Source organism: Leucoraja erinacea, chromosome 28, assembly GCF_028641065.1.
Source record: "Leucoraja erinacea ecotype New England chromosome 28, Leri_hhj_1, whole genome shotgun sequence".
NCBI lineage: Eukaryota > Metazoa > Chordata > Chondrichthyes > Rajiformes > Rajidae > Leucoraja > Leucoraja erinaceus.
In genome coordinates, this window is record NC_073404.1 from 3063692 (window position 1) to 3083023 (window position 19332).

At 44.5% G+C, this 19332-nt stretch overlaps 1 protein-coding gene across 5 annotated transcripts in view; it reads left to right on the plus strand.

Moving 5' to 3' along the window:
- Nucleotides 1–13897, plus strand: part of LOC129710513 (vascular endothelial zinc finger 1-like) — a 51984-nt gene extending 38087 nt beyond the window's left edge. For 2 of the 5 annotated variants that reach the window (XM_055657522.1, XM_055657525.1), the window contains 2 exons: nucleotides 9394–9634; nucleotides 13127–13897. In XM_055657522.1, coding sequence (XP_055513497.1) covers nucleotides 9394–9611 — 218 coding nt within the window. In that variant the 3' untranslated portion in view covers nucleotides 9612–9634; nucleotides 13127–13897. The remainder of the gene's footprint in view (nucleotides 1–9393; nucleotides 9635–13126) is intronic. The other 3 variants (XM_055657524.1, XM_055657526.1, XM_055657523.1) reach the window with 2 other exon arrangements.
- The last annotated feature ends 5435 nt before the right edge of the window (nucleotides 13898–19332 follow it).

Sequence of the window (19332 nt, forward strand, 5' to 3'; positions counted from 1 at the left end):
CTATTGCATGAAATCGTCACAATGAGGGATTGACAATGGCAGCACACAATACCAAATGTTAATTCCTTTTATGTCTTAGAAAAACATTGTTTCAATTAATTAGCATTGCAATGCCAAACAGCACCAAAAAGTACTGCCTGTTTTTGTTAAACTTATCTTTTGTCATCGAGTCATACAGCATGGAAATAGGCCCTTTAACCCAACTTGACCGCACCGACCAACGTCCCACTTGCCTGCGTTTGGCCCATATCCCTCTAAACCTGTCCTATCCATGTACCTGTCAAATTGCTTCTTAAACGTTGCGATAGTCCCTCCCTCAACTACCTCCGGCAGCTCGTTCCATACAGCCACCACCCTTAACATGAAAAGTTACCCCTCAAGAGTCCTATAAAAGCTCCCCCCCCCCTTTCACCTATGCCCTCTGGTTCTCGATTCCCCCACTCTGGGCAAGAGACTCACCCGATCTATTCCTCTTAAGATTTTATACATCTCTCTTAGATCACCCCTCATCCTCCATGGCTGCAGGGAACAGAGTCCTTTGTGATATGGATGTAGCTGGCAAGGCTATAGTTTATTCTCCATTTAATTGTTCTTAAACAGGTCAATGGTGCTTTTATTGTCATGTGCAAACGCTCAGTGAAATTACTTTCTTACATAAAGTCAGTGTTGCCATATCTAAGCACATCCTCGATTAGCAAGTGTACAGAAATAGTCCACTGAGCCCACATGCAAGAGACACCATGGTTTTTAACCACTGCAGTCCTTCTGGTGAAAGTACTCCCACGGTGCCATTGAATTCCAAGATTAATTATCGGGATGATCACTTGAAATGCCAAGGCATTGCAGACAAAGTGCCGGTTCATAGCAAAAGGATTTGAGTATAGGAGCAGGGAGGTTCTACTGCAGTTGTACAGGGTCTTGGTGAGACCACACCTGGAGTATTGCGTACAGTTTTGGTCTCCTAATCTGAGGAAAGACATTCTTGCCATAGAGGGAGTACAGAGAAGGTTCACCAGACTGATTCCTGGGATGTCAGGACTTTCATATGAAGAAAGACTGGATAGACTTGGCTTGTACTCGTTAGAATTTAGAAGATTGAGGGGGGATCTTATAGAAACTTACAAAATTCTTAAGGGGTTGGACAGGCTAGATGCAGGAAGATTGTTCCCGATGTTGGGGAAGTCCAGAACAAGGGGTCACAGTTTAAGGATAAGGGGGAAATCTTTTAGGACTGAGATGAGAAAAACATTTTTTCACACAGAGAGTGGTGAATCTGTGGAACTCTCTGCAACAGGGGATCATTGAGGCCAGTTCATTGGCTATATTTAAGAGGGGGTTAGATGTGGCCCTTGGGGCTAAAGGGATCAGGGGGTATGGAGAGAAGGCAGGTAAGGGATACTGAGTTGGATGATCAGCCATGATCATATTGAATGGCGATGCAGGCTCGAAGGGCCTAATGGCCTACTCCTGCACCTAATTTCTATGTCTATGTTTCTATGTTAAATGGGATTGGTATAGATTAGCACTTGATGGTTGGCATGGACATGATAGGCCAAAGGGTCTTTATCAGTGTTACACACAGTGCCCTCCATAATGTTTGGGACAAAGACCCATCATTTATTTATTTGCCTCTGTACTCCACAATTTGAGATTTGTAATAGAAAAAATCACATGTGGTTAAAGTGCACATTGTCAGATTTTATTAGGGGGGTATTTTTATACATAGTCCCCTCATTACACGTGGAGGTTTGCAGTGTCCTAGCTAATGACAGTACATTGTGTAGGTGGCACAAACTTCAGCCGCTGAGCGATGGAGCTGGGTTATTAGGGCGATAACAGTCAAACCGTGGTGCTTAGGTCTGTACAGTGCCGAGCTGCTTGAGTTATGGAGCTGTGCAGGTCGAAGCAAGTGAAGCTGTTCCATCATGCTCCATTTTTTGGATTTTGTACGTTCTCTCTGTGACCATGTGGATTTTCTCCGGGTGCTTCGGTTTCCTCCCACACGCCAAAGATATACAGGTTTGTAGGTTAATTGGCTTTTTGTAAAAATTGTAAATTGTCCCGAGTTTGTCGGATGGTGCTGGTAAGGGGATCGCTGGTCGGCGCGGACTCGGTGGGCTGAAGGGCCTGTTTCCGTGCGGTATCTCTAAACTAAACTAAATTAAAACAAAACCTTTATAAGACCACCCTTCAGCCACCTGTGCTTCAAGGAATAAAGTCCTAGCATGCTCAGCCTCTCCCAGCCCCTCGAGCCCTGGCAACATGTTTATAAATCTTCTCTGTACCCTTGTAAATAAAAATGAAGGCTGCATTCATCAGTGAACCTCCTCATTGTGACCTGATGGAAGGAAGGTGGTTGAACCAGCTGGAGTTGGTTCGACAGTCAAGATGGCACCCAAGCCAGGCGACTCTGCATGCTGGTCCCAGGCGCAGATCTGCAATCATTCATTACAATCGCTCCACTCTTTTAAACCACGACTCCAACAGCAGTATATCTTACTCAAACTATCCTCTTACTGTATCTGTACACTGTGGGCTGCCTGATTGTAACCATGTATAGTCTTTCCGCTGACTGGATAGCACGCAACAAAAAGCGTTTCGCTGTACACGTGACAATAAACTAAACTAAGCCAAGATATTGCCCTGAAGAGCCCCCGTTTAGTTGTCCTGGGAGTGGGATGGTTGGCTGGTGTTAGAGGTTATGGGGCAAAGGCAGGAGAATGAGAGGGCAAAGATAGATCAGCCATGATTGGATGGCGGAGTAGACTTGATGGGCCGAATGCCCCAATTCTGCTCCTCGAACTTATGATTGGCCTCGAAGAACAACAGCCACATTCCTTTCTGTAACCACTGGGGCCTTTACTATTGGTGTCCATTGATTTCAGTTAATTGATGGCACACTCATTTGAATGCTTCCTGCTTGGAAGGAAGAGCAGACTTGTACACAATAGTCCAAAGCCCTGTTAGAGTTGCATTGAAACAATTTTGCTCATACCAAAACTGCAATAAAGGGGAGCATACTGTTTGGTTTTCTAATTGCATGCAAGTTTGTTAACTTGAAGTATATCATGTTCAAGGACACATAGGTCTTTTTGAACCCCAACACTATTCAATCTCTATCCATCTTTCTATAAAAGCCGCGGCCTGTCTTTCGCATTTTATTTTGTCTGCTGTGTTCTTGTCCATTCATTTAGCCCGTCAATATCCCCTTGAAACCCCAGCAGTTCCTTACAAACCGTACTCATTTAGAGATGCAGCTTGGAAAAGTCCCTTCGGCCCACTGAGCCCGTGCCGACCAGTGATCACCCAAACACCAGTTCTATCTGACTCACTAGGGACCATTAACCCACAAACCTGCAGTTCTTTGGAGTGTAGGAGGAAACAGAAGCACCAGTAGAAAACCCTCGCAGTCACAGAGAGAACGTGCAAACTCCTTACAGACAGCACCTGTAGTCAGGATTGAGCCCAGGCCTCCGGTGCTGCAAGGTAGCGACTCTGTCGTAGTGCCATGGTGTTGCCCCTTTATATCATCAACAAACCTTAGACTTGAAGACACAACAGATTACTGTAATCTGGAATGGAAATAAACAAACTGATACACAGCAGGTCAGGCAGCATCCGTGAAGGCGAGGGATAGTCGGCATTGTCCTGATGTAGGCTCAAACCAGCTGTCCCTAAATGCTGTCAGTTTGTTTAGCAACTTCGTATGATGCCTTATTGAAGGTGTTCTAAAGGTCCAAATTTATGACATCCACTACATTCCCACCTCAGTAAATGGTGACTAATTGTCAACAATTATTTACTGCATTGTCTGTGTTGCCTGGAGGTTATTTTCCAAGTGTCCAGCTACCACATGCTTGATAATTGAAGCATTGTTGAGATATCTGAATAACTGGGCCAATACTCCCAAGTTCAGAAGAATGGGAGATGATCTTACGGATATAAGTAAAATTCTTATGGGAGTAATAGGGTAGTTCCTATTTTCTCCCTTTTACAGATAGTGGAGTTTCCATTTGCTACCTTGCTAATCTCCAAGAACCATTTTAGAATCTCTTGAATTCAGGATGCAGACAGTTACTGACTCCAGAGCCACCTCTTAGAAGATCTTGTGATGTACATTCAGCTCCTCCATCACTCTTAATTATTTCTGGGAGGTTTTCTGTGTATTCATCAGATAAAGCAGACACAAAGCATTGGATTAGTTTCTTTGCTCTTACTTTGCCCCAAAGTAATTCCTCTGACGGAACAGCCCTTCCCATGACCACAAGAAATTGTAGGGAGTTGTGGATGTAGGCCAGTCCATCACACAGATCAGAGTCCCCACCATTGACTCCATCTACACTTCACCTTGCCTCAGAAAAACAGCCAGCATAATCAAAGACTTGTCCCACCCTGGTCATCCTCCTTCCCCTTGCTCCCATTGAACAGATGATACAGAAGCTTGAAAGTGTGGACCGCCAGATTCAAGAAGAGCTGCTTCCCCTCTGCTACCAGGGTTGTGAACGTTCCTTCCATAAGCTGTCTGATTCACCTCTACTCCATCAGGGGCACTGGACTTTGTCTGGAACCAATGTGCCACAATGCTGAGAACTATATTCTGCACTCTGCACCTTCCTCTTTGCTCTACTTATTGCACGAGTTTGGTGTGAATATCTTTATGTATAGTATTAGGTGATTTGTTTGGCTAGCATGCAAAACAAAGATTTTCACTGTACCTCGGTACACATGACAGTAAAAAACCTAAACTTAAACCAACCAAGGTCCCACATAACCAGTTCATCTTTTCCTTTTAAGTATCTACAGAAACATTACCGTCTCCTTTAATGTTCTCCTCTTGTTTAATCTCATTACATCCCTTTTTCTTATAAATGTCTTGGACTCAAATTTTCTCAATCTCAGGCTTATTGGTCTTTTTGACACCGTTTCGCCTTTTCCATTGTTTGTGAAGCACTTTACAAAAATTTCTAAGAGATAGAATAAAGTGCCGTGTGACCACTTTTTCAATCCTGGGCGTTTAGTGGTAGTTTAGTTTATTGTCACGTGTACTGAGGTACAGTGAAAAGCTTTTTGTTGCGGGCTAACCAGTCAGCGGAATGACTACACATGATTACAATCAAGCCATCCACAGTGTATAGCTACATGATAAAGGGTCTAACGTTTAGTGCAAGATAAGTCCAGTAAATTCCAATTAAGGATAGTCCAAGGGTCTTCAATCAGGTCAATAGTAACTCAGGACTGCTCTCTAGTTTTTGATAGGATGATTCAGTTGCCTGATAACAGCCGGGAAGAAACTTTCCCTGAATCTGGAGGTGTGCGTTTTCAAACTTCTGTACCACTTGCCTGAGGGGAGAAGAGGGAGTGACCGGGGTGCGACTCGTCCTTGATTATGCTGCTGGCTTTGCCGAGGCAGCGAGAAGTATAGATGGTGTCAATGGAAGGGTGGTTTGTGTGGTGGTCTGGCTGCATCTACAATTCTCTGTAATTTCTCGTGGTCTTAGTCGACATGGTGATCTTTAATATTGAGTCTTCCCATTAACTTTTAAATAATAGTCGTATTTTTGTTTTAAAATTTCAGTCATTCCTGTTAGGAATGAAAAGTCCATTAGGGGGAAAAACTCTTAGAAATTCATTTCTGGGGAGGTTTTTTGGAGGCATCTGTTATAAGAGTATAGATCTGATCTGGATATCACCCTGGAGACACGAGAATACGAATGCCAGAATCTTGGACAAAAAAACAAACACTCAGTGAGTTAGGCAGCAAGAGTTCGACCAGCAGTTTTTGATTGATTTCTTGATTGAAAGATACCATAAAAACCGGCCCTTTGGCCCACTGAGTCCACACCGACCATTGATCACCCGTCCATACTAGTTCTGCATTATCCCACTTTTGCATCTGCTCCCTACGCACATGGGGCAATTTACAGAGGCCCATTAACCTGCCAACCGTTGGTCTTTAGAATGCGGGAGGAAACTGGAGCACAAGCATGAAATGAACACGGTCACAGGCAGAATGTGCAACCCCCACACAGACACAGCAAATGTCATTGTCCCATCTTTCCTTATAATGTAGAAGTGGGATATTCAGCCCAATGAGTCTGATGAGTTCCTATACATGGCAATCAGTTCTGACCCTGTATTAATCTCCTTGATTCAGTGCTTTAGGTATTTTATTGTTGGGTGCTTTCTTGAACCTTTGAATCTGGTCAGCCTTTATTTGAAATTGCTCCGTGGGATCTTAGAAATGATTGGCAAAAATGTCTGTATATCTGGGCGGCGCAGCGGTAGAGTTGCTGCCTTACAGCGCCAGAGACTCGGGTTCCATCCTGACTACTAGTGCTGTTTGTACAGAGTTTGTACATTCTCCCTGTGACCGGTTTCCTCCCACACTCCAAAGACTACAAGTTTATAGGTTAATAATAATTGGCTTCTGCAAAATTGTCCCTAATGTGTAGGATAGAACGAGTGTACAGGTGATCGCTGGTCAGCACGGACCCGTTTCTGCACTGTATGTGTAAAGTCGCTAAAATTAGCTACAGAGAGAGGTTGGACAGACTTGGATTGTTTTCCTTGGAATGCCAGAGGTTGAGGGGAGACCTGATAGAAGTATATAAAATGATGAGAGGATAGATAGGATAGACGGGCAGAACCTTTTTCCCCCCGGGATGTAAATATCAAATACTAGAGGGCATAGCTTTAAGATGAGAGGGGCAACTTTTAAAGGAGACAGCGGGGCAAGTTATTTTTAACTTGGGTTAAAATGGGTGCCAGGAATGCAGTCTGGGGTGGTGGTGAAGGCAGATACAATAGTGCCGTTTATGAGACCTTTGGATAGTCACATGGATATAGAGGACATGAATTGCGTGCAGGCAGATAAGTGATGGTCTTGGCATCGTGTTTGCCACAGACATTATGGGTTGAAGGGCCTGTTCCCTGTTCCTGTGCTGTACTGTCCTATGTTCATCCAATTATACAGTTGCACAATAAACAACTTGGGCCTTAATAACTCTTAAAGAATAATGGCATATTGTCATACTTAGTTCAGAAATACATTCAGTTCCTATTGTATGCGGGACCTGTAATACATTTAGCCTCCTTCATTTACCAATTAATTGTTTAGTTTAGAGATTCAGCGTGGTTCACCGAGTCCACACCGACCGTTAATCACCTTGGAGGGGAGAGAAGTGTTAGAAGTTACTTGAAAATTAGAGAATTCAACGTTCATATTGCTGGGCTGTAAGCCGCCCAAGCGAAATACGAGGTGCTGTTCCTCCAGTTTGCGTGTGGCCTCACACTGGCAACGGAGGAGGCCCAGGACAGAAAGGTCAGTGTGAGAATGGGAAGGGGAGTAGATGAGGTTAGAGGAGGTACATGTGAACCTCTGTCTCACCTGAAAGGACTGTCGGCATCCAATGTTGGCATGAAGAATTCTATATTCCACATGAATCCTTCTACGAGGATGTTGTCAGGACATGAGGGCCTGAAACAAAGGGAGAGGTTGGGAAGGTTAGGAGTCTATTCCTTGGAGTGCAGGAAGCCAATAGAGGTTTACAACATCATGAGGGGAATAGTTAGGGTGAATAGAAAGAGTCTTTTACCGAGGGTAGGAGAATTGACAACCATTGGTTTAAAGTGAAAGGGGAAAGACCGCTGCTCTAGATGCCAGCAGATCTATATCGGTGAGACCAAGCGGAGGTTGGGCGATCGTTTCGCCGAACACCTCCGCTCGGTCCGCAATAACCAAGCTGACCTCCCGGTGGCTCAGCACTTCAACTCCCCCTCCCACCGCCTCCGACCTCTCTGTCCTGGGTCTCCTCCATGGCCACAGCGAGCAGCACCGGAAATTGGAGGAACAGCACCTCATATTCCGTTTGGGGAGTCTACACCCCCGGGGCATGAACATCGAATTCTCCCAATTCTGTTAGTCCTTGCTGTCTCCTCCCCTTCCTCAGCTCCCCTGCTGTCTCCTCCCACCCTCCAGCCTTCTGGCTACTCCTCCTTTTCCCTTTCTTGTCCCCACCCACCCCCACCCCCGATCAGTCTGAAGAAGGGTTTCGGCCCGAAACGTTGCCTATTTCCTTCGCTCCATAGATGCTGCTGCACCCGCTGAGTTTCTCCAGCTTTTCTGTGTAACCTAAGATTTAATAGGAATCTGATTGGCAACCTTTTCCCAACTGGAAATATTACCAATCCATGTTCCCCAGAGCTGCTGCCTGACCCTCTGAGTTACTCCAGCACTTTGTGTCTACTTCGGTAAACCAACATCTGCAGTCCCTTGTGTCTGCCCATTTCAGTCAACAAGATCATTCCTCAGCTTCCACCTGCAGAAAGTGATTGAAGTCTTTGATTTAAGGGAAGCAAACCTGTGGAGATAAGGCATGTGCATAACCATAGATGACTGTGCTAGCAGTTAGACTTTAGCAGAAACAGACCCTTCGGCCCACCGAGTCTAGCGTTAACCAATGATCATTCCATACACTAACACTATCCTACACACTAGGGACTATTTTACAACTTACCGATGCCAATTAACCCACACACCTGTAGGTGTTTGAAGTGTGGGAGGAAACCGGAGCACCCGGAGAAAAAACACACAGTGACGGGGAGAACGTACAAACTCTGCACAGACACCACCCCTAGTCCGGATTGAACCCGGGTCTCCGGCGCTGTAAGGCAGCAACTACCCTTGTGCCACTGTGCCACCCTAAACAACATCATGTCCAGTCAACAAATGGTAAACTTCACAACCGGTCATTAGAAAGTGTGGTCTGTTGCTGAGGTAAACACCGATTATCACAACTCTACTCGAACCAGGCTAATTATTTTTGTAATTGTAAAATCTGCTCTTGCCGCTGTCAATACCCTGCAATCAATGGCAACTAAACGCTGAGGCATTGGTTCGAATGAATCTTATGTGCTGCTTTACAAATTTAATCTGCACACTATATATTGATGCTCATCATCCGAGTTAGACTGTAAAGTGTTAACTACTTTGGGTACACTTCTGATGCTTAAAACAAGGCTTTAAAAGTGATCTGGGAGTGAGAGCATTTGTCCTGGTACTTGAATATGTCGTATACTAATGGTTACATTTTTTTCCATTAACTTTTTAATATCCGGTTTTCTACCTGGTAACTATTGTATTGCATGAAAAGACTTTACTATAAGTTAAGGATTGCTGTGTTTTGTGGTTGCCACATTTTATATCATGTGCATCTCCTAAAATACTCTCCAGTCAATCTTTAAACTCTAGCTCTAAATTTCCGTTTTCAATCCACTAACCCAAGTTAGAGACATTAGAATCAAAGACTTGACACTTATTATTATATTATTTTTTGTTAGTGCTATGACGAGCGTTAATAGTTTCGATTGCCTGAGTTTGCTTTTTTAATTTAGATTTTCCTCCCATGGATACCACTTTCCCCCTCGCTTCCCCCTTCAGGGGTGGACTTCACTACAGCTACTGTCAATGCCACTCCACAATTGGCCAGCAGGAAGCGCCATTGAAATGGGGCGAGTTGGATTCTGCCTGCTTTCCCGCCGCCTCACCCCACCTGACATGGAATGCCTTGGTACTGCGTGGCGCTTCATCTAGCAGCCCAGTTGAGAACTGACAAAACTTACCAAGCTGAGGCAAGTGAGTTGGGGAGAGCGCCAGGCAGTCTTGGGACTCGAACATTGCGAGCTGAGCTTGCAGGGCTGTTGGGGTTTTCCTGTGATCTTGTCATGAAGGGGAGGGGAGTGGACATGTAGAGAGCCTTCAGGGGGTGCATTTCAGTGGTATGTACTAATTTGACAGAAATATCGGTTTTCCCTCAGATTGTAGCTGCTTGGCTCCCTGCCACAAATTCCTAAAAGTTAATTCAATTTGATTAATCAGATGAAGATCTCAACCACTATTAATTTTAGTTTAATGATAGGTTCTTCAGTTTCAATTTACACCCAACTATTAAAATAAATCTCCTCAGCTCTCCAATCTCCTCTTAAGTTTGCAGATGACGCAGTTAATGCATGGGTAATTGGACCATGGTACACAGCTTAATTTAATCACCATTTTTAAGTCATTTATTATATATTTTTTTATATTCCTATTATAAATTGTTATGGTGCATGCCCATCTGGTACAGCAGCGATGATGGTGTTTTATAAACGTAGACAAAGGCATTTGTCATGGGAAAAAGTTCATAAATGTGCATGTGTTAACGTTCAAATAGGTGTTGTACGCTTTATTGACTGTTCCTCATTTGGACATCGTTGGAAACATAAAAGCTGTGTACTTTTGCCTTCAGGTGGACCTCTGTAAGCCAAAAAGATGCAAAGTCACATTTTTATGTTCATGGGTGCACTGAGAATGTGTTACGGCTTTTTATGAACCGCAGGAGAACCGCTAGTGAATCTGAAAATAGATTCGGCTTTCGCTTGCCATTGTAGCTCCTTTGAAGTTGACAGCCATTTTGTTCTCTAAAACTATTTGGGCCCTTCGTGCCTTTGCTGGGTTTCTTTCCAGAGATTCTGAATAATTTCTGTATGGAGAATAGATGAGATTATCCCATGATTATTAATAGCATGGCTGGCACAGGCAATTTGTTCTACTTCCCCTACCAGTTCCACAGCTCACAACGATGTATCCCTCTTGGGATCACACCATCCATACCCAACGATGTGCCTATCAGGGAACCTCCCTGGCTGAGGTAATCTGTTGCCAGCCTTGATTTGTCCTGGTTTATTCTTGCTTCCAGTCCCGTTCTCCCAGTTCAAACCCCACCACAATCAGTCTAAAGAAGGGTCCCGACCTGAAATGTCGCCTATCCATGTTCTCCAGAGATGCCACCTGACCCGCTGAGTTACTCCAGCACTTTGTGCCTATCTCTGTAAGTAACCCATGTCTGTTGCTCTACCAAGCCGTTTGAAGGCAGTCCATGCATCCAATGTGGTATCATTTTGAATTCTCAGTGTTTGAGCTCCTTTTCCATTGCCCCTTCAGTTTGATTCTGAGTTACCAAAGTAGATGACATCCAGAGCTTTTTACTTTGACTTCACAATATAAGTGCCTGGGAAAAGGATAACCTGTCTCCATAATTATTCCTAATGCCTTACTGGGAAGCTATCTAGGCTTTGCTTAACATCTCCCCTAGACCACATCTCATTCCTTGCACTTCATGACTCTCCAATACACCACAAAAAAAAAATGTTGCTTCAAGACCTTTGCTCAAAGAGTATTGCCCCTGAAAATACACAAACCATGGCCTACGCGATCTTCCGTTTGACAAACATTTAAACTCCCATTCCCACACTGACCTTCCTGTCCTGGGCCTCATAACCTCTCAGAATAAGGCCACAGGCAAATTGAAGGAACAGCACTTCATATTTCGCTTAGGCAGCCTACAACCCAGCGATATGATATTGATTTCTCTAATTTCAAGTAAGCTTGCATTCCCTCTCTCCCTCTCTCCCTCTCTCCCCCTCCCCCTCTCTCTCTCTCCCCCCCACCCTAGTTGCCCTGCCAGTTTCACTGTTCATATCCCCTCGTTGTCACCTCTTCCACATCCAACAATGGACCGTTGTGGGCTCCACCTTTCCTGGGTCATCTGTGCCGGCTCTGATTTGTTCTAAACCTTTGCATCCGTCTAGTTTCCATTCCCCCTGATTCTCAGCCTGAAGAAGGGTCTTGACCCGAAATGTCACTTATTCCTTTTCTCCAGAGATGCTGCCTCACCTGCTGAGTTACTCCAGCATTTTGTGTCTATCTACCCTGCTTTATACAACAAATATTATAGACAATAGACGCAGGAGTGGGTCATTCGGCCCTTCGAGCCAGCTCCGCCATTCAATGTGATCATGGCTGATCATCTTTGTTCTAACTCCTATGTATTATAGTTTGTCATAGAGTCATACAGCATGGAAACTGCCCCATCAGTCCAGCTTGCCCATACTGACCAACATGTCTCATCTACACTAGTCCCACCTGCCTGCGTTTGGCCCATAGTTAAACCTATCCTATCCAGGTCCCTTCCAAATGTTTCTTAAACATTGTGATGGTACCAGTTTTTTTTGTTGTTGTCTATTTTGACAAATAACATTTCCAGTTTCCTTTTTTTAAATATAACATAGCTCATGTTTCAGTTGTGTTTTAAAGGGAAATTAAAAGTGTTTTTCTCTTGTATAGCTTGTAAATAGTAAAAATACATTGATTATTAATGTTTCAAAGTCCCCTGCTGAAACCATGGGGATAAAAATAATATTTTCCTCCATTCTGAACTGCTTGACGTCAAATTGGTTTTAATACAACTCCATCCGAGACCACAACAAATTGCAGAGAGTTGTGTACATAGCTCGGAACACAAACCAACCTCCTTCCATTGATTCCATCTTCACTTCCACGCTGCCTCGGCAAGGTCAACAGCATAATCAAAGGCCAATCACCCCCTAATCTCCCCTCTTTATCAGCCAAGAGGTACAGTAGTTTAAAAACACACACCTCCAGATTCGGGAACAGTTTTTCCCCCAGCTGTTATTAGGTGACATAACCATCCTCTAACCAACTAGAAAGGAGTCCTGGCCTCCCATCTACCTCATTTTTTTAAAATAGGACTTTACTGGACTTTATCTTGCACTAAACATTATTCCCTTTATCGTGTATCTGTACACTGTGGACAGCTTAATTGTAATCATGTATAGCCTTTTCGCTGACTAGTTAGCGCGCAACAAAAAAACTTCACGGTACATTGGTAAATGTGATAAAAAATAAACTAAACTAAATCAGCAGTGGAAATATTAAGGCATTTTGTTACCAGAAACCAACATTTAAAGACTGGTACATTGATAAAACTTTAGAGATACAGCGTGGAAACAGGCGCTTCGGTCCACCAAGTCCATGCCGATCAGCGACCCTGTACACTAACAACATCCTACACACTAGGAATAATTTACAATTTTTACAGAATCCAATTAACCCACAAGTTTTAAAGTTTGTTTTCCTTCATTTATTTGCCGTGGAGCAGGAAGACTGCGTCTTTAAATAGAGGAGACAATTTGTAGTGTTAAATGTAATTTTTTAACGCGCGTTTGTTTGTTAACGGACTCCATTTTCTCTCTGACCTTCCTCCCTCACCATCTTTTATTTTTCCAGACACTGCTGAGGTTTGCCATACTCCAGCGGCAGCTCCAAGCCCGGAGAATATAACAGTCAGACCCGCGGACAGCGTGCCCTTCCTGTCCCAGGTCCTGCCATCCTCCCCACCCTGGTGAAAAGTCCTGAAGGCAGCTGCCATGCGATCAACGGCGAATTAGAAACTTGTCAACCAGCAGTTCCCCCCCCCACTAAAAACCCGGGATCTTCGGCTCATTCTGTCAAGAAGAAGAGAAAATCTTGCGGGTTTTTTCTCCCAGGAGAGGAAAGCATCGGTTTGTGGTTTCACTGACTATGTAAAATTGTGGTCTAATACCCAGACTCCAGATTTAATGACTAGTTAAAAGTAGGTTATCCATCTATCTGTATCATTCCCGTACCTCCATCTGGGAATAGTTTAGAGCTTTAGTGCTGCGGAAATGAATGCCCGTCTAAATATTTGCCGAATTCACAAGGCAATTCCACTGATGATTTTCGGTCCGAACAGAAATGCAAAATTGGTCACAAATTAGTGGATGGCCGCATAGTGCATTCGGATATGCTCAGCTGTTGCATCTAATTGTACGAGTGAATTTGATCACGCCGGAGAACGATAGACATCAGGAGGGAAGAGCAAAAATATTCCTAGATGGACTGCCTGGAATGTGCAGGTGTTTAAAATGTTATATAGTACCTGCACTTATCTTAGAATCTGTATTCTCATGAATTGTCATTTACTATATAAGTGAGTGTGAAGTTACAACCTTGTTTTTAAAGAATGCTCTGAAGACACATTGGTGCAACGTTTTGCACTGGTGTGAAAGTTCCCCTTTATTAATGAGGGCCTTGAAAATGGGCATCGAGTACAAGAAGGTGCTGGTTTAATGTTTCTTCTGTGACTACTGTTTTTGGTTTTGCCGTTTGTTCTTTTTAAAAAAAAAATTACATCCACCTCGTGTTCGTCAGATTCGGAGGGTAGGGTAGGGCACGGCGGAACACCCATGGAGTCCGCATTAGTGGTGTGCAAGAGCGATCCAGCTGGTCCCTCCCCACAGCCCAGCATACATTTTCCGTTCTAATCTTTTCCCATCTTTGCAGTGAGCGGTAGAGTATGATAGAGTCTGTCTTCTCCGTCCCTCTCTAGCCGTGCACTCGGGTTCTGGGGCCTCGCAGACTTTCAACGGAAAAAAGTTGTTCTATTTCCTTTTTTTTCCTTCCTCTTCCAGTCGTCTTCATCGAACGTTCTCCAGTTCTACACCTTATCACCGGTCGGAACCGTCTCCCTCTATTTACCGCGGGTCCTTTGTCGTTTTAATCAGGTCTATGTCAGATCTCCTCATAATCTTGGTTTCTCCACTCTATCCAGGGACTGAAGTCCCTCATCATCTGGAATCATTCTCACAAATTTCTTCTGAAGTCTCCCCAAGACCTTCGCTTCACTCAAGTCTGATACCCAAAGAGGCGCGCGATACCCCAGTTTTGGCCGAACAACATTTTGTCAAAGTCACCATATCTTCTTTGTTCCCCTGCTCTCTGCCTTCGTCCACAAGGGTCAGGATTCCGTACGCTTTTGTGATTGCCTTCACAACTCTGCCATAATCTGTGCACAAATGGCACGTATCGTTACAATCTGCACTCTAGATTATATTCTCAAATGTAAAATATGACCAGTTTATATCAATAAATAGTGTCACAGTCATGCAGCATGGAAACGGGTCCTTCAGCCCAAATCATCCATACCGACCAAGATTCCCCATCTACACATCCCACCAGCCTGGATTAGTCCATATCCCCCTAAAGCTTCCCTATCTGCGTACCTGTCCCAAGTGTCTTTTAAATGATGTTATGGTACCTGCTTCAACTACCTCCTCTGGCAGCTCATTCGATTTACCCACCACCCTCTGGGTGAAAAAGTTGCCCCTCAGGTTCCTATTAAATCTTTTCGCCTCACCTTAAACCCATGTCCTCTGGTTCTTGATTCCCTACTCTGGGTAAAAGACTGCATTCACCACATCTATGATTTTCCACACCTGAGGCTAAACTGTTTGGTCTGACAGTTCTGGGTTTATCTATGTAACTGCGTTACATCTTCCAGTCCTCAAGGTGAGATGGAAAAGATCAAAGGAGAAACTGGGGCTATTTTTCTGGTTGAATTTGGATCTGAAAACTCCAGCGTTCTGGAATGAATAGATTTGGTCCAGCTAGTTCAGGGTGTTTTATGCAGATCTTGCAAACAAATGGCAGTTATACTAATGTGTGGGAAGGAACTGCAGATGCTGGTGAACAAAGTCAAAGTCAATTTTATTCATCACATACACCCGAAGGTGCAGTGAAATGAATTTGCCAGCAGTGATACACTTAAAAACAACACACAATACACAATAAGATTTAACACAAACATCCACCACAGCATTCATCAGTGTGGTGGAAGGCAACAAAGTTCAGTCAGTCCTCCTCCTTTGTTCCCCCGTGGTCGGGGCCATAACCCCTCTGTAGTGGCCGCTACGGACGGCCTGGTGTGCAAGCACTCTCGTCGGGATGATCCAAACTTCCACGTCAGGACGGACAAACACACATTCTGCGGCTTGGAGGTCCCGACTGGGCACTTTCCTACCGGAGACCGCGGGCTACAGGCCACGAGCCGGCGGTCGGAGCTCTGCTCCGGTGATACCCGGCGAGGCATCCCAGGCTCCGGATGGTAAGTCCATGCTACGCCCGCGGCTAGAAGCTCCGCAGACCACACCCCCACCATGTCATCATCACCAGGCCAGCGATTGGAGCACTCCTCTCTGGCGACCCCCGGCAAGGGTTCGCCCGCTCCGCGATGGAATGTCCACGCTGCGCCTGCTGCCGATGCTCTGGGCCCGACTCCGGGGAAGGCCGCTGCAGTCCATGATGTTAGGCCGCGAGGGAAGCGACATAGAAAAAATCATCTCTCCGTCAAGGAGGCGACTGAAAGTGGTTCCCCCCCTTTCCCCTCCCCACCACCCTCCACACAAGACACCAAGAGACACCCAAACTAACATTGGACCACAAACAAAAAGTCTGAAATAAGGAACAGGCTGCTGGCAGGGCACCGACACCGAAGATAGACACAAAAAGCTGGAGTAACTCAGCGGGTCAGGCAGCAACTCTGGAGAAAAGGTAAGGTGACGTTTCAGGTCGAATCCCTACTTCAGAAGAAGACCCGTATGACGAAGAGTTTCGACTCGAAATGTTAACTATTCCTCTTTACAAGAGATGCTGCCTGATCCGCTGAGTTACTCTAGCTCTTTGTGTCCATCTGTATTATGTTAATCTACAACATTAACACACTGGCTGTGGTCTCGAGGGAGATTTGCCTTTCAATCCAATTCCTGAACTGTAAAAGCCTGGGAAATGGTTCACATAGTCTCAGCTTTGTTTCTCCTGAAATCATTCATTCTTTCAAGTCAATTGAAAGTGTTAGTGATGGGATTTTCTAAACTTGAGTCTGCACGTTCTTCCCTTCGTCTATTTCATCAAACTTTGTAGAATCATATCTTTTGAAACAAATCTTTAATGTGAGATGGATCCATCCTTCTGTGTTCAATGCCCATAGAATGCAATTTGTATGTTCTCTCTGTGACTATGTGAGTTTTGCCGGGTGCTCCGGTTTCCTCTTACTCCAAAGACGTACAGATCTGTAGGTTAATTGGCTTTGGTAAAGATTGTAAATTGTCCCTAGTGTGCAGGATCGTACTGGTTTAATGCTGGCCGTCGCGGACTCGGTGGGCCAACAGGCCTGTTTACGTGTTATATCTTCAAACCAAACTAAGAATCTGTCGCTTTAAGCAAGGCCACCTTTCATTATGTTGGATTGCTGTGGTGTTCACGATAACAGCTGCAGTAGACTCCAAAAGCAACAGTGAATAGGAAAAGTGGTAAATAAAGTGTTTATGACCACCCAATGGATAATTGACCCAAGTAAGGCAAAAAATAAAGGATCTCTGTTGCAAAGGCAGAGTTCCCACTCCTAATCTGATTGTTGCCTGGCCATTTCTGAGTGGGTTGCCCCTTGTGTTAGAATAGCCAGCTGATGCCCATAGGTGAGGTAATGATTGGATGAGGCACAAAATGGATGCCGTTGCCTGCAGTACCAGGGTAGCTGGTGTCTTCCAAGAGCAGGAAGAAAATAGGAAAAATGTTCATTGAATTGCGCACTTTAATTTTTGAGTTGCTCAATTTTGTTTTCCATAATCAATTGAAAAGATGATTGAGTGTCTTGTGTGGTGTGCCAACCAGTGCAAGAAAGGTGGAGGCACAAGAAACTGACTATCAATAAGTTGATCATGCCATACCCCACACTCGTCCTCCCTCCCCTCGCTTTTCCCTCAAGCTCGCTTCCCCCACTTCCTCCACTAGTTAACTACTTCCACAGTTCGCAGCAATGTATCCCTCTTGGGATTGCACCGTCCCCAACCAACAATCGGTCTGAGGTCATTTGTTCACAGCCCTCATTCATCCTGGTCTTCTCTTGTTTCCAGTCCCCACCCCCACAATCAGCGGAAAGAAGGGTCGCAATCCATTTTCTCCAGAGACAATCCGCTGAATTACTCCAACACTTATACATTCGATGGGCTGAATGGTCTAATTCGACTCCTATATCCTTTGAACGTAATATGTCTCAAACTCTTGTGCTCAGCAGTTGCCAACTAGTTAAGAGTTTAGAGGATTTCCTTGGTTTGTCTTGCGAAGATAGGAACGCTACCTGCAGCAGCTTGAGACCAATGCTTTGTGCTAGATCCTTAATGTTCAGGGTTTAGATGATCAAATGCTACTTGCGACAATCATTGCAATGATTGCGGGTTTGCTCAAGATAAAATCACTAAACTAACAAAGAAAATAATTGTTTTCGGGCAAAGAATGTGCCGTTCATATCTGTTCTGATCAGTGTGACCAGTTCCATGCTCATGCCATAGAATTATACAGCACGGGAAACAGGCCCATCGGCTCAACTTGTCCATCAATGCAAGTCCCACCTGCCCACGTTTGGCCCATAACCCGCTAAACCGTTCCTATCCACTTACCTGGCCAAATGTTGTTATAGTACCTGTCTTAAACACTTCCTCTGGCAGCTCATTACATACACCCACCGCCCTCAGCTTAATGTGTTGATTCCCTATAACCTTTGGGGCAATTAAGGAAGGTTTATAAATGGCAACATTGAGAAAGAAAACGTTAGAGAAAATTGACAATGATTTTGTTTCTGTTATTCAAATCCAACGCATAAAATAACATCAGGTGGGGCCACACAAAATTGGAGGAATGACACCTCGTATTTCGCTTGGGTAGCTTACAACCCAGCGGTAGGGATATTGCGATCTCTAATTTAAAGTAACTTCATCTTCGAGTGACCCTCGTCCTTGTCCCCTTCTTCCACCCTAGTCGTTTTCCCAGTTCCACAGTTCTCCACATGTTTCTCTTGAGATCATACCATCCCCGGCCAACAACGGACCTACCAGGCACTGCCCTGCCTCAGGTCATTGGTACTGATCCTTTTTCTCGCCTCCAGCTCTTCACCTCCCACCCCGTACTTTCAGCCTGAAGAAGGGTACCGACCCAAAACGCCTCGCATCCTTTTCCTCCAGTGATGCTCTCTGATTTATTCCAGCATTATGTATCTATCATACATGACATTTTCCCATTGATGAAAGTGCCCTTCTATACTTGGAGTTAAAAAATGTGTGATCTTTGGCCTGGTAAAGTGACTTGTGTAAGCAGTAGGGACTTCATGTAATTTGAATATGTATTAAACTCATGAATACTTAAGTCTAACTTTGTTGGGAAAGTTAGCTTTCCCCTATTATACAGTTCTTGCAAAGTCAGTGAAATGCTGCAGTGAATGCCTTGAAGAAGGGTCCCAACTCAAACCGGCGTCTGTCCATTTCCATCCGCAGATGCTGCAAGGCCCGATGAGTTCCTCCAGCACTTTGTTTTTTTTGCTCAAGATTCTAGCATCTGCACTTCCTTGTCCCTGCATTGAAAGTTTTCTTTTTTGGACGGTGAGCTGTTTGTAAAGGAATTAAATTAGAGAACAAACTGAAACCTTTTTTTTTTAAAGAGGAGGGTAGATGTTTGGAATTGCCTTGCCCTTAAGCGTAAGACTGCAGAACAAATGAAGCCTTCACAACTGAGAATTTGGAAGGTTTTGTTTAGGTAAGAGTAAGCAGGAATGCGGAGTTAAAATACAGATAAGCCAAGATCTA